The sequence below is a fragment of the Anopheles stephensi genome, chromosome 2, assembly GCF_013141755.1.
Source record: "Anopheles stephensi strain Indian chromosome 2, UCI_ANSTEP_V1.0, whole genome shotgun sequence".
Taxonomy (NCBI): domain Eukaryota; kingdom Metazoa; phylum Arthropoda; class Insecta; order Diptera; family Culicidae; genus Anopheles; species Anopheles stephensi.
The window spans coordinates 8,139,947-8,156,223 of record NC_050202.1 but is presented as its reverse complement, the minus strand read 5'-3'; the positions used below and the strand labels follow the sequence as shown (position 1 = coordinate 8,156,223).

Here is a 16,277-nt window from a genome sequence, read left to right as displayed (position 1 = left end):
AACAAGAAAAGCGAGAGAACGCGAATGAATCCCACGCGCGCTCTCTCTCTCGCTCGCTCGCTTGCTCTCGCTCTCACGAAAAACAGCCCGTTTGCCGGTTGACGTGCAGCGGAAGCATACATTCCGGCGCTAACCTCTGTGGTGGCGACATACGCCATTACTACCGTACCGTACCGTGGTCGTTGTCGACTGTGCCGAGTAGTATACACACACGTGTCCGTGCGATCAACAATCGTGTGCAGTGTTTTGTGAAGATATGTGTCGGATTGTTAAGAATGATGTTGCCTATTTTCGATTAATCTAGAGCGAGAGAGAGAGAGAGAAGAAAGTGTGTGTTTTGTGTGCTTAGAAGTGTTCTGTGCCGAGTGCTTAGATGAGCAGTTTACGTTAAGAACTTCCCCAAACGGATTTGTTGCGAAAAACCAAAAAGCCACCAAAAAATGTCCCGCCGGAAGCAGGCTAAACCGAGAGCTCTCAAGCGTAAGTTTTTTTTTATGGGTGTATGTGTGTGTGTTTACGTGTGTCTTTGCACTGAAAATATAAAAATTGAATTGTGACAGAGATAAAAAAACACACACACAAGGATTCACAAGGATATCATCATTCGGACGTCGAAATACTATTGCTGCAGCAAGCGCGCGAGCACAAAGCCCTAGTCCGGCGTTTTCCCGGTGGGACCGAAAGGGCGAAAAGCGAAGCCGGGGTGGCGCGTTGGGCGAGGGAGTCAAATTTTGGCGCGCATTTTCCCTGGGGAAAATGTGTACCACCCCGTACGCCCGCTGCCACGACGGTGTACAGCAACAGCAACCACCGGGAGCAACAAACACACGGGCCGCGAGCGAACATTCGATTTCTCCTCTTCTCCATTCCATGCGCCCGGGTTTTTCGCGGTGAATCCACGAGAGACCAAAAAGTGGGAATGTTGTATATCCACCGCCATGCATGCATGCGATGTGATTCGCTCTCTCGCTCTCTCTCTCTCTTGCTCTTACACCTTCAAAGCTTGCTTGGATGATTTCGCACTCTCTCTGTTTCGGATGTTTCCTGCATGCGTGCGTGTGTGTGTGTGTGTGTTTGTCGATCGGAGCCAACGACTATCAACTATCCTTCGTCCACCCCCTCGGGAACCTTGGCAAGGGGAGGGTGGTGGGAGGTTTTTGGAAGGATTCATTCGATTCCAAAATTCCATTTCACACCCTGCCACGGTTCCCGTATCCTTGCGGAGGACCCCTTGGAGACTGGCGGAACAATATCACGAACATTGAGCATCGGAATAGTGCATGTGCTCTGGTGGTTGGTAGTAGTGGTAGTTACTGATGTGTTAGTGGCGAAGGTAGAATTGGACGCCGACCGAGAACCGTTCATCCCGCTGTCGGGTGTATCCTTGGGGAGATACGCCATTCCCGCGGGATGGTACCCGTATTACAGTAACGTCGATATGAAAATGAATGTGTTATAATACATACATACAGACACACATACGGGTGGTGGTCGGTCGGACAAGCAACACACGTACAACGTTCGATTTTGACAGTAAATATTACTGAGGTGAGGGCCTCATAGCTGTGGCCGATAGGATGAGTCCTGTGGTATAGAACATCCGAGTACGCTTGGTGTTCAGTAACCGGACGGTTGTTGGTTCAATTCTTGATGCGAGCTCAACATTTATACCCCATCTTATACTTTTTAGCTCATACTCCACGTGCTTCTTCGTGATGATAATCGAAACCTCCAAAAGGTTTATATCCCCTGCTTCTCAAAATGGAGCTCCGAAGACAGGAAAACTGCATACAACATTTAGTATTTTAAGAGCGAAAACTAAGCCAAGAACTCGTTGGTAGAAACTTGGGACGAGTCACATTATCAGTCGAAGTGTGCTTCGCCTGCCGTCTGTGCCGAGCGGAACCCAAACCCAAAAAACTAAGGGACATCAGCACTCTCAGGATATTGTTGTCCTCGCTTGTGCCAGTTCATGCGTTCGTTGGTTGGAATGCGACCGCGAAAGGAGTGAAAACACCGTCCAACACAAGACAGACAGAGAAAGAGAGAGTGTGTGTGTGTGTGAGGGCCAGGATGGAGCTTGCAAACGGGGGGGTGCAAAACTCCCCAGGGAGCGGAAAGATGAAATTGGTGAAATACACCCAAGAACCCATCGACCGTGGACCGGGCCGTCGAGTGGAAGCAGGAGGGTGTACCCATGCTGTGGGAATACACATTTTCACAAAATCGAGAAAACCGGCCGGTGACCAGGCATCCTCCCGGCTCACCAAACCCGCCCGCCTGCCGGCTTGCTGTCGAGTAAGAGGAGTTGCCCCACTGGGGATTCCTCCGCCGCCTGATGGCGCTGGCTGACGATACCTCGATATTTCTAGCGCCTGGGAGATTCACCGGAGCAGTGGCGGGAGGGGCTTTTGGGGACCAGGACGACCCCCGTGGGAATCGCAAAGGGGAGCACTCACGATATACATACAATGCCAGTGCCGACCAGTGCTACAACTTTCCACCACGAGCAGGATACACAACAGTAGATAGATATGAATATATTACAGTGCGAAGGAGACCGTTCGGGTGGGAAGGTTTTTTTGTTTGGTGAGGACGAGGGAGATCCGAGAGAGAGAGAGAGAGAGAGATGCCCGAGTGGTGATGGTGGGACCGTTGGGAAAAATGTGCGCGCGAAGCTGGAAAACTTGATTGTGATAGTGTGACACGTAACGGAACAGGACACACATACACACGGCATGAGTCCGCGAGGAAGTGTCCCTGCGTCGTGGAGTGGAGCATCGCTATATCTGCATGTGCGTCAACAGCTCATCCCTTCGCCATCTTTCTAACTGCTGGTGACGACAATTTCGATTTGACGTTTTGTTCTAGCTGAGCGCCCCTCCTAAACAAAGGGCGGTAGACACAAAGCGTGGGATGGGTTTTTGTTTTGTTTTGTTTTGTTTTTTAGGCACTCGGAAACAGTTCCTGATGCAGTGCTTGCGTACCTGCAGCAAAGCGCAACTGCAACACGAAAGTTGGTCCGTAACATCCGGATAACTAATACCGGCATTCCCACCGGTGACCGTTAGATGACCAGTGGGACTTGGTTGCCCCGGTCACATGCTACGCGAATCCTCTCCGGTCCCGGCCGGAAGTGTGTTTTGAAGCGTGTGTGGTTGTGGGGAGCGATGGGTACAAAAACTTTCTGGCATCGGCCACTGTTGTGCTGCGAGCAGTGTGTATTGTGGCCGTGAGGAGTGGGCATCATATACTAATGAATGGCACTAACTGGAAGGCTTGATTTATTTTAATAAAAGGTTAAGTGTATTACGTACACAATACGCCTAAAGGTATGCAATACGGTCGTCATATGCGATCTTTTTCAAACATCGCGTTGTCGGCAAAGAATGGTTGCATACATTCTGTTTGGGAACTGAAGACTAATTTGGATAAAATGTCAGCATGGAGAGGTGTCGGCTTTTAAGTCACTTAATTAAACGTTTCTTGTCTTTAAAATGTCTTTAAAAACCATGCAAAACAGTCATCAAATGAGATCACTCGGAACGCTGCTAAGATTCAAAACTAAAGTTTGCATATATTTAGGCGTAAATTCCCTTCAGCTCGTTGGCTCTCGGCTACAAAACCCCCTAAATGTATGCAATGCATCTTGGATCCAAAGCCTAGTAGATACATTATTTTTCGAAGAGGCAAATCGAAGTCCGAGCAATAAATTTTGACAAATATGGCCATAAGAATCTTGTTGCAGGCATTGCATTCAATTATGCTTGCACGATTAGCCGGCCAGCTGTACCTTCTCGATCGTGCGATGCAAGCATCTTAATCCGAAAGCTAATCGTTACTCCGCTCATGACAAAGTCACAACGGTGCTTAAACGCTTGTCTAATCGTTCGATAAATTACTTCCCATTAAAAACCCTTCCTCGGGGGTTGGGCTTTCCGTGAGGCCGAAGGTGATTCAATTAGGAAAGGCATTTTATTGCTCGATTTGTTTATTTACTGTCCGTGAGCAACGGTGAGCTGGATTAGCTCCTCCTCAGAAACGTTTTTAATCGACAAGAAAGGCGCTTTACTGACGTTGGCAGCGAAGAGGCTTTGTATTGAGATTTATAAGTCCATTTCTGAACGACCGGATAGGCAATTAGTAATTGTTAGTAGCAATCGTGTCTTGCACGTACGGTTAATCCGTTACGATTATCTGGCGGTCATGCAGCTGAGCCTCTCCGTATGGAAATCTATGTGCTGCATACTTAATCTACTAAGGTATGAGTGCCTGCCTTTAGAGCCTCACGTCATGGGCAAGAATTGATTCATTTCTCAAATTTCCCTAGAACGAAGTTCGATCTTTATTTTTGGCTAGAAGTCACTATTGCAGAATAAGCCACTTGGAACACCAAGAAAACATATAAGCGAACGGAAAATTGGTGTATTGGTCTATCAGAAAGAATCGATCTTCTTCCCAAATTTGCCTTTAAAAAATTCAATAAAACAGTCTGCTTGTCCGCTCCTACTAGAATTATGGACCTTAAATGGCAAGAGGGACCAAAGAGAACTGAAAGCTGCTATCAGTAAACATTGGAAGTAACGCCTCAATAAATAGGCCTTGCAAACTTTGAAGCTAAAGAAGCAACCCCAAAACGTAACCAGAAAGCCGAAAATCGAAAAGCAAAGCCAAACGGTCATGGGGGACACTTTTCGGAATTGTAAAAATTAATGACCTCTTGCATTCGGGAGCGTGCCGCGCAGAAGCAAAAAACCCAAAACCACGGAAAGCACGTTTTTCAACACCATTTGAACGACCCCCCCCCCCTTTGGAGCACACGAATCGCGGACCCGCCACATGTCCTCTATCCCAATCCGGTCCGGGTGTAATTGCTCTGGTTTTTACGCGCTAATGTTGCAGGTCGTGCGCCAGCCTGACCACCTTGGGTGATTATTCACCCTGGTCCCATGGCCAACGGGCCGAATCCGGGCAACATTATCGGTGAAATACCGCAGCGATTGGTGACCGTTGTTGGTTGGTGTGGTTTAAGTTCTGCGGCAAATCCGCCAACATTCCGAGCCGGACATGGTCGAGCGAAGCCAAAAAAAAACAAAATTACAACCCACGTTCCCACAATTAAAATCGTGTACCGTACGCGTGTGCGTGTGGATGGAAAGGGTTACGGACGCGCCTGTCGGTCGGTCGTGTCGTGGCAACCCTTTCGGTCGCGACCGGATGTCGCATTGTTGGGTGCCGTTGGGATCGCTTTGCTTCTTTGCGTTCTGCCTAAAAGCGGGACGGTGCGTTCGGCAAAAATGGTCCAATGGCGTGGAGGCTGCAGCGCACACCATTCGGGCTTCGGCCATTCGGTGTACGACCGCGTGGAATTAGCAAGTACGCATCGCGCTGCTGCCAGCCGAAAAATGGGAACCCCCTTCCCAGTGTGGCCCGTACTCTTTATCAATTAACCGCTCGGTACGGTAGAGGGGACCCCCATCGTCACACGTGCCCAGTTGGTGGTAATTAGTGGTACGATCAAACCTCACCTTAGAGGCACAGCACGTACTCGTTGTTCGTGTACCGGTACATGTGCATTACCGGGTTCGTTCTCGGTTGAGACGGAGAGAGACCTGCCCAAAAGATGTCCTGATGGTACGGCACGGCCCGGTACGGCACGGTAGTTCGTGAGCCTTTCTGCTGTCATCGAAGTCGGCGTGCTCGAAAGCACTATCATCGGTGTGCCAGCGCCTGGTTCGGTTGCCGAGTTCGGCCGAGCCGATTACTTCCGGTCGGTCGGAGGTCGTCCGCGAGACCAAGGGTGACGTGTTTATGTTTTCCACCGGTCCATCCCAGACCAAGATGTCACCGGGAGGCTATTAAAAACCCCTTTGCCGTTCGCCGCCATCTTACGCAAGCAGCGGGAATTGGTGGCATGGGAATTTGGGAAATGGCGCTAGCTGAGGTAGACTACTGTTCAATATGGCCACCAACCGTGTGAGACCGAGTCCTGAGTGCTGCCTTGCTGCACCCGCCAAAGTCAGCGAGAGAGAGAGAGAGTGAGGGGTGCACTCGCGCCCAACAAGGTCGCGAAATATGTTCACCAGGGCGCGTGACAGCTTCATGGCTCGCCATCAACGTTAATGCGTTCGTTGATTGACAGGAATCGGTGAATGTGAGGAAGAAAGCAAATAAAAAAAGAGGAAGTTACGCCAGAAAAGGGAAAGAATTCGCCCCACAACACCGAAAGGGGTTAGTAGACTAGACGCAGCAGACGGGCAGCAGTAGCAGTCGCGACACCTAGCTGGCTTTTAGCTGATTATTACACTTGGAAAAACTTTAACGGCAGTACCGTCCACGCGCCCGCAGCACTTTGTGTGAGCTTCCTTGAGAACAGTGTGCGCTGCAATCAACAACTCTTTCGGTATCGTTAGGGAGGCGCTTGAATGGCGCTCGGATGACGACATTCCACCGTATTAACCGGTTGGATGTTCGATCGAACCCGCCACTGTACAGGGAGTTCGAGTCGGTGTGAATTTGCATCCAGCTCGTTTGAGCAAAAGTGCAGCTGCGGCCAAATGTCAATGTCAAATGGTCGATAGACGAGGTGGTGGTGGTGCGGTGAAGGCAAAGTCCCCGGGGAGTAGCCAGGGCACACTTTAAGAGTTTAAAGCACACACCATTAGGAAAATGATTGTGGTAAGAAAAAGTCGGCAGCAGCAAAGCAAACAGGAGGTGTTCGGTTTGGCGGTTTCGTTAATAACTGATGTCACCCTTCACCAGAAAACCGTAGGGCCTTGATTAGTTAAGCTTCTCAGGAACTCATCTGTCAGTCATGGGACTCTCGCTCATTCCATCTTTCCATGTCTCTACTCCAATGTTCAAATCGTAGACACGAGTTTCGCCACCTGTTTTAAGCTGTCCCCGCTGTGTGAACTATCGGTGTCGCGCGATAAGAGCGAGTACCTCGTGGCCTTCGGTGAGCTGTCACTGTCGTGAAGCAACCAGGTGGGAACGATATAATTACGGTTGAAATCTCGCTTGTCCGGTATCCGTTTTTTTGGGTGTGATAATTACCAGTACCTGAGAGAAAGTCTAGAATAGCTCACAAATAATAGAACTGGAGGAGTCGTGGTGATTTTTGACATGAGAATCCGCGTCTTTTGCGTCTGTGACATTTCACCTGTCAGCGGTTATTTACAATGGTTACTTTGTTAAATAAAAAAATATAAAAGTCCGATTTGAAAACAGCAAATTCTCTCTATCCTCCCCAGACGAAGGTGACGAAGAGACCGGAGCAACGGAAGGTACTGAGGGCACGGGGAAAAGCACGATCGTGGATGTGAAAAGTGATAGCATGCTAGAGGACATTACCGATGATGAGGATGAGGTCGAAGATGATGACGATGAAGGTGACGAGCAGGATTTGGACGGCTCAAGTGGTGACGATGAGCCCGAACCAGAGGTGAAAGTAAATGTTGCGAAAGAGGACAACGCTCGATGCAAGGATGTGGAAAGTATGTGTGAAACGGAAACCGTGAATCCCGGTGAAGGAATGTTTAGTGTCACACAGCATGCAGCGGAAATCAGGGTGGATAAGCGGATGGACGAGGGTCGCGCAAAAAGCAATCACATTGTGGATCATTATCCTGCACCGGGGGAAGAAGTGGTGGCAAGGAGTGAGGGTAAGTAATGCACAATAATGTTTGTTGTTTTGAATGCTTAAAATCGATATCAAACGGTTTCCCATCGATAGAAATCCGCTTCGCTGTGGTTTACTGTTGAAGCGCCTAAAGGTATGCAACTAAATGTTCTAGCATCGTTCCTGACAGTTAGCAGCGGAGAAAGAAAATTGCATACCTTTAGGCGCATAAGTGTTAGAGGTGATCAAAATTTAAAAGTTTAACCAAACTTACTTTCATCTAAAAACTTTCGAAATTGAAGCAATATCTGTCGAAAGCTTTCGCTACTAAATTATGGATGCATGCGATCGCCATTTCTTAAGCAGAACTGATTAAAAAAGACAAATTGCCAAGTGAATACGGAACGGAAGACGGACGGGAAGGATAGCTGATAGTGATGCCATCACACGAGAAAAGAAGCGAGAACAAAGTTAATGTTACCCCCAGCGCGAGGGCGAACGGTGGAACGTGCCAATGCATATATAGTGATAGTGTAGTTTCTTTGGCGCGCCGTGAAACGAGTATCACGAGACCAACCAACCAACCGAACCATCCGATCGGCGCATCGGAACATCTAAGGCATTGTGGCATTCCTAGCTCGTTGGAACCTCTCGTTGGGAAATGTTGGAGCTCTGTGCCTCACTCTGTATGTGTGTGTGTGGTGAGCACCGAAAAAAAATGGGACGAAGTGGAAAAAACTTTGCTTTAGGTATAGAGGGGGCGGTTTGGTTGTTTGTGAAACTCTCATTTAGGAGAGTAACTCCTCGGGGAGTTACCGCAGTAATACATTTTCCCAGTGCCATTCGCTCGCTCGCTCGCACTCGCCTTTCGAGCGGACCGCTGCGGCGCCGTTGCGAATGTGATCCTCGGGTGGTCGGGCGCCGCACTTGTTGGAGTCCTTGGGGCTTACTCTGGCTGTGTGTCTGTGTGTGTCTGTGTGTGTGTTTGTTTCGTAGTTCATCTCGAAATGATACCGACGAGGGGCAACACCATAATCTTGCGCTAGAAAGGGAAAAGCCAGGGACATTCGAAAAGGATGGCGTGCGGTCCAAGTGATGCCCGGGCAAACGCTCCGCGGGCCGTTTCCGTTCGTTAGTTTTCCTCCCGCTCCTCGCGTTCGTGCGCTCGCTCGCATTCGAACCGTATCCGATGCCGATACCGGTTTGCTGGTGGTGCTTTCGCTTCGTCTTGCGTCTGCCGGTCTGCTGGTCGTCCGTAACTCATTTCCTTGTGGAGCTCATCGGTCCCGAGAGTGTGTACCCGGGGTATCGCTGCCACTACTCGCTCGGACCGCCCGTCCCGTGTTGGTTCTCGCTTCACAAAATCCTCCCGGGAACCGAACTTTTCCTTCATTCGGAGGCGTACTTTCTTTGCGTACCCTTCGTGGCCCGCTCGGAAGCGAACCGACGAAACATATTATCCGTCTCCGTTACAGCGGGTCCAGTTTTGCGCCAGATTTTCATCTTCTAGCCACACGCCGGCTGCTCCGGATGGATCGTTTCGGTGCGCTGAGAGGCGTAACGTTTTGCGTCCTGCTTGCGCTCGGTGTGTGTGTGTGTGCTTGGCCATGGCGCACATATTGTCCGGGTTGCAGAATACCGCTGGGAGTGATGAAGGAAGGCTGGGGGAGAGTTACAAGAAAAAAGTAAGATGGAAATGAAGGTCCATTTCGTCTGCTTCGTTCGGCACTCGGAAGAACTGATGGTTTCCCCTTCGGGCCCGTTGGGACTACCATGAAGATCCATGGAGCTGATGAATCCATATCTATGGCCCCATTCCCAACAACAGCTCGATGGAAAGCTCGACGATCTCGTGATGTTTCGTCAGCGTCAGCGTGCAAATTACACAGCATCTTCCATAACGGTGGTGATTAATCTTTAAAGTTGGCAAGCTAACGCCGCAAGTTCAATAACTTGAAAGAGAGGTTATGGTAGGTTCTAGCCACTCCGGAATGGCGTTTCGTTCGCCATTTTCCATTACTATTTCTCAACTGATCGTAAAACAAGAACACTCCCGAAGGACAATTCCCACCAGACTTGGACGAACGGAGTTAACGCGTATGTGTCTCGGTATCTGCAGAAGTACACCGAACAGCACCGACCGGGGCGACCGGTGCCGATGTTAGTCAACCCCATATACCTGCTACCGGCTGCCTGCTGACGATGATGATGAGCAAGCGCCCCGGCGATGACGACTGTCAAACATGTGGATGCGTGTGTGTGTGTGTGTGTGTGTGCGGAGGGAACCGGCTTTGCGTTGGATAGTAGGGAGTTGCTTTTGCAATTATCGCTACGACGTCTCGGGAAGATCCCCCCGGGGAGTACCCATTGCGAAAGGCAGTACGTCGAGAAGATTCGTCCTGGGGCTGTCGCATTTGCGTACTTCTTGTGGAATGGATATTTTGCACTGCACACCCAGCTGAATATCTCTTCTTGAAACGCGTGTCCCCGAGTGAATGTTGTCCTGCGACCAGGAGTCACCGTACTTCCGTACGTACCTTGATGTCAACCGGCACGCGAAACCTGCCCGACGAACGGTTCAGCCAGCGTCTTCGAGTGCTTAATTTGATCCCCCAACGCGCGAACTCGTTGCGTCTTCGCTCGTCGGTCGGCCTGTCCGGGGCACAATTCCCACGGGTGTGTCCCCCGCTTGTTTTGGTACGTGTTTGGTGCCGAGGCACGGCAGCAGCAGTATTGAGCGGCGTCCTGCAAACAATGGATAGTTTTATCGACATTGACATGGCCGTCGACCATCACCGGCACTTTGACAGGGAGGCAGGTCCGTCCCGTCCGGGTTTTTCCTTGCGGAATGGTTTCGTCTTAAGATCAGGACTCCCGAAGGATTTGCAGTGTGCCGTACCAGGTTCCGGAACGAATTATACCCCAGATGAGGTGAGCGTACGAGAACGGGGTAGCATTTTAATATGGCCACCATTGCTTGTGGCCAGATTGTACACCAGCACGGTAACTTCTCGGCAGCAAATTGGCATGGTGAGTGTGAACTTCGAACAGTTTAGTTTATTGTTGGCTGACGTATGAAACGAACCGGCTTCTTCGGCCCAGAAGAAGTAGTATTTAAAGAAAGTTGTCCACTATTTTCCCAACCAATGCATCCAATGTGGCATCTCGACAGTGTGCCTGGTTTGAAGTTTTCAAAGCATAACTGCTCTCGCCCCCATCAGTGGACCCAATCTCTGTGTGTGTGTGTGTTCGGGCAAAAGTCTGGATTGTCGCTCGGTCGGTCTCGGCCCAGCATCATAGATTCCAGCCTGGGTTTTGCAGAAAGTTCTCCGCCTTGACTGCTCCCGCGGGAGCTCGAAAGGGCTGCGCAACCCGTTCGATGGATCCATGGCCGCGCGATATGGGACGTGTATGGTATGTACACTTGGCCTGTCAACTGCAGAGCGTGGTGATAGTTTTGAATTTTTGCACCTACTTGGCGTGGTCCGCCAACTTCTGTTTGTCAGCTACAACAACAGCCGTCTGACGGCGCTATCCTTTCCTTCGACAACCGCCACCGCAGGTAAGGAATGGCCCGCGCCGCACCGGCAAGTCCGTCCGACTGATTAACTTTGACTCCAAAAAGACGGTGCCACGGTCCCACCGGTGTCACTCAGGGTTTTCTTTTTCTCACAGCACGCTGTACGGTGAGGGTGTGATTTGGGACACGTGGGGCAAAAAAAGGAAAATCTTCCACCGAATTGGGAATGTTGTGCAGCAAAGGGGGTCTTTGCTTGCTTCTTTTGGCTAAGAATACGGAGGATTCACTATGTACCAAGGCCAGCCAGGTTGATATTCTTAGAGTCTTCCGGGGCCTTCCACAAGGTAATGTTGTTTACTTTTTCATCCATGTTTCACCTTCTCCCCCCCCACCGTAAGCTCCCACCTCCCTCTGACGGTTCCTATCCCGACCATCCCGCAGGAATTCCCAGCAGATTGTTATTTTTGTCTTCCTATCCCGGTGCTTTTGTTTCTCCGCGACTGTACAGCCAAGCACGTTCGCCAATCTTTTGGGATGTCAATATTGAGTTGAGTTTTGGTGTGCCTGACTGTTGAGATGACTATCGAAGTAAGCTTTGCTTTTTCCTTCGTGCTGTCATGTGAGCGCGAGAGTCGAAAAAGGACCGATCTAGTCACCTATGAAGGTAGAAGATTCTTATTTTGCATGTAAACGACACGTTAGCACGCGACTACGTCACACAAGTTGGTGGTAGATTCGATTTGATAGTATATGAACATATTTTCCATATTTTGGCCACCGAGCCCCAACAACCCTCCAAGGAACCTTCCAAGGCGGTTCATCCTACTCGCGTAACTCGATCTCCAGAGACTCCGCGGCTGTCGGGCCGATTCTCCGACCGACCGACTGACATGGGCAATAGAGCACATCTTGATGGGAGTAGCTGATGGTGTGCTACGGGCTGGAGATATCTTCACGCGACACATCGGTGCATAGACAAAGCAGGCCAAGCCGACATTCGGAGCAGTCAAAAATAAATCCGCTTTGACAGGCCGCCTTTTTGCATGTGGTGTGCTGTCAAATGGAGAGGCTCCAACGTTCCTTTATGTCCTGCACACAGTAGTCGGTGTCGCGAAGACGGTTGGCACAGGTCATGGTAGTGTATGGTGTACGAGGTGAAGAAATTTGACTTCAGGTTCGTGACATCACATCCTGCCGGTTTGCCGGTGATAAATGTGTGTAATGAATGAAAATACTGATGTCGGTTCGCTCTCGAGCTATGGTCCCGCTGGCCGGGTGTAGTGCGGTTCCGGGTTTGGGAGAACCCAACGGCAGCTTTAACCATGCTCCGTGGCCACTCGGGAGTAAAAGCTGGGCAAATCAAAGCATCCGGATGTGGCTGTCACCCTACGGCGCTGTCTGGCTGTGGTTTGGCTGTGTGGTCGAGCGAATGCTGGCGTTCGATGTTGTAATTGACTTTTGTGACCATCATTACCAGGCTCCTGGTTGCCAGGTGTTCCTTTGGGGCAATCGAATCCTCGCATGCCGCTTCTCGGTATGCGTTCATGGTTTTGCGGGACCTAACGGGTGGTGTGGCGACCAGACTTCGATAGTGACTAACGGTTCGGTACCTGCAGAATTGGCTTCCATCTTTAGCTCCACTAGCGTCAAGCTCTCGCAAATTCCTGGAAAGCTTACGGCTCGTAAGCTTGGAGCTTGGCGTACACCCGGTTCATGCAGCAGCTGGCTCCCAATACCAGGAACGAACGAATTCTGATTAGCAAAGTCTCGCGAGACTTCCTCACGGGACAGACACGCCACACACACACGCACTTAGGAATCTTTTCCACCCGGTGCTTACGTTTCGCAACTCGATCCAATCCACAGGACAGGTGGCAAACGGATGTCTCTTTTGATAGTGGTGGGCCTTACCTGTCGGATCCTGTTCCATCGTAACGCTTTCGAATCGGTGTGTGTGTGTGTCCAACGACGACGACGATGGTGCTGCCGATGATGATGATGATGACGTCGACGATAGAAGCGTCCACCTACGATCCGTTCCGAGTTGCTCATCCCGTTCGCCAGTGCTGGTGACAACGACTGGCAAGGACGCGCTCGGGCAAGGGTGACCCTTTTTTGCGATATAGAAATATACATAATGCCTCCTGTAGGCTTATATTATTCCTCCGCACTACTGTTTCGCCAGCATGGTCGGTTAAGTCCGCGCGCGCAACGACATACCGGGGGCAAACTCCTTCGGGAATTCCGCAAAGGGTGGATGGTGGGTGTGAGGTTGATGAGAGACAGTATCTCCGCGTCCAGAATCCTGGCTAGGTCGGGCGGTGTCGGTGGACATACAAGTATAAGCAATTTAGAGCTACCCGGTAGTTGTAGTAGTAGTAGTAGTAGCGGTGGTTGATTCTCATAGCCGTGTCTATGGGACCGATACGGTACGGGAGATTTTTGCGCTAAATCTTCCGGGAATACGGGGGTTCCGTCGGTGGAACCGAATCAGAAGCTAAGGTTGTTATTATTACACACTTTGTGCCTAGCCGCGCGGTGAGGCCGCGATCTGGCTAGAACGGGAAGGAAGTCCTTTTTTTTGCGTTGCTCTCGCCGTGCTTCAACTAATTCCAGCATCTAGTTTATGGTTTATGGTTGGAAAGGGCGGCGTGATGCGAGGTGAGGGTTGCAGTGCAGAGGGTCGGGATTTCTAAGGGACCAGAGTTTATGAATATATGAGTGAACTCGACAGGAGGTTGATGGGGATTTTTTTTTTTGTTTACCCACAAACCCTTACGGTAGATCCGTTTTTTTGTTTCCGTGTTGCTGTTTTCCCCATTTTCATGTTGTTAACCAGGAAGCTGAGTTATAGCTCAAATTGGTCATCGTTTGGGGGATTCGCTTACCCCGCCATATGTCTACTTACGAGCGCAACTAGTTGGGTCATTTTGAGGCCATCGTTTTACCTTGCTCTACACCTACCTGAATTACTTCCGGTAAATTTGAGTTGACCGATGATGGGTAAATTTTTTATAAAGCGCTCGTCGTGGTTTGGCAGCTTTGTAGGGAGGTTTGCTATTAGAACTACTATGAGGCGCTAATATACTAATATGAGAGCGTTGTGTGTATTAATGCAGGAAGGCATTACCGAGGGGGTGACAACGGTGCCGGTCTTGATACGGCAGGACCGGGGTTCAAATCCCATCCGGACCGTTGCTCCGTAGTGAGGACTCTGTGGCTATCAAACGACGTGGTCTAGTAAGCCTAGATTAAGTCTAGTAAGCCAGAAACGATAGGCATGATCTACGAGAATGTTAAACTAAGAAGAGAGAGTGAGATAAAGAGAGTATGTGTGTGTGAGAGAGAATTCATGGCGAGATTCCATGCCAATAAATGGCGTCAAGCTGCGAATATGTCTGAGAGGAGCTATGGCAGATCATAGTATAAGTATAAAATGCTTTGGGCCCTGAGCATATATCGACAGAGGCGTATCATTTTTAAACTGGTTGCGGGATCCAGGAGGCCTCGATCATTTAGAGGGGGCTTAACTTCCTAAGGGAGCTCCTATAATGTCTCCGCTTGGCCTCCGATTTTGAGTCAGTCAGCAGATTCGACGTGTTAGAGGCCTCCAACATTTATTCTAAGAGGAGTGGAGTGTTTATCCAGCTTATCAAGACAGTTCTGTACTGTGTGTTCAGTACTTCAGTACTTAATCGCTTGGCTGTGAAAAATGGCTGTCGTATGCGTTAAACTATATAATTTTCATATTTATTGGAGGATCTTCTTCTTCTTCTTTTTTGGCGTAACGACCTCTTCGGTTAGCCTGCTATTTCTGGCTTACTAGACTTAATGATTCCACGTAGTTGGATATTCAGTCCTCACTAAGGGGGAACGGTCCGGATGGGATTTGAACCCCGGTCTTGCCGTATGAGGACTAGCATCGTATAGAATATAGAGGTATAGAATGGCTATACCTGCTTGGTTGGCAACTTCAAACTTATGAGGCCTTCGCCTACCATTTCTGGATCCCTTATCAAGTTCGAGAAGGACCGATGAGTTCCAAAACTGCTAATTCTACGCTGCATATACGACACGATCACTACACTTAGCTGTCAGTGTACTTCAGTGCTCGTTTTAGGGGACAGAAAAGGATTACGGCTGAGTTGTACTGCCACTAGCCAGCCAGCCAGGGTGCTGTTCCAATCTTACAGCCATATTTGGTTTTGCTGGGTAATAAAATAACTTTCCGCTTGCAGTTTTCGATAGCTTTATGCCACCTGACTCCATACAAATTCCCACCCAAACTAAATGTCACTCGCTCCGACTGTCTATTGGTGTCCGTCACAGTTCATCTCCACCAGACGAAGAAAAGTGCAATTCATTGTCGATTGGAGCGTTGGGAATTGGATGCCACCCTCCTTCCTGCTGTCTGTTTCGGCAGCCCGCCTGTGTCAGGTTCCGTGTTCCATACATGCACCAAACCTTTCGAGTGGGTGTTAAAGATGCGATAATTATTTATGCAACAACCAAACCAACCTTGCTGTTGTTGCGCCGGCCATTGCTCGCTGGTCCCAGTGGCAACGGCGCAGCAGCCATGTTGTTGTCCCGGCCCGGGATGATCCCAACGGGGGCTGCTGCTTAGGCGCTTAGGCGGGCACCACTAAATGCAGCACGCGTTGTTATCGTCGCCGTAGTTATTGGTGTTGTTGTCGGCACCAGCAGCAGCACCAGCAGTGTTGGGATCGTGTCATTACCATTCGGCGAAACATGCGTTTGTTTGCTGATGTCCGCTCCCCCCCACCGCGCGCATCAAACGGTCATGTGCTTTGTTATGCCGGGAGCATTAAGCGTGTGACCTGCGGCGTGCCAACATCCGCATCCGTGCCAATTCCCTAATCAATGTGTTAGTATCTCTGCGCGGGTGTTTCGGTGTTTTTGTGGCACGGATGGCGTGCCGATACCTGATGCCGACGCCAATTTCGCACAAAACACTGCGGACTCGCGTCGGTCTCGCTAGGGTCATTTGTTGGTGTTGAGGTATTCACACACACACACACACCAGGTCACGGAGCATCGGTGAACATCACCATGCGTGGAATAGGGTACAGCGGTGGTATATTGGATTTAAACGGTTCGAAGTCATTGACGTCCTGT

The 16,277-nt window shown here is 49.9% G+C and overlaps 1 protein-coding gene across 1 annotated transcript in view; it reads left to right on the top strand.

Moving 5' to 3' along the window:
- The first annotated feature begins 141 nt into the window (after positions 1 to 141).
- The window catches only part of LOC118503734 (zinc finger protein 423 homolog), a 73,608-nt gene continuing 57,472 nt past the window's right edge, over positions 142 to 16,277 (top strand). The window contains exons 1-2 of the mRNA XM_036037350.1: positions 142 to 480; positions 7,254 to 7,664. Coding sequence (XP_035893243.1) covers positions 441 to 480; positions 7,254 to 7,664 — 451 coding nt within the window. The 5' untranslated portion in view covers positions 142 to 440. The remainder of the gene's footprint in view (positions 481 to 7,253; positions 7,665 to 16,277) is intronic.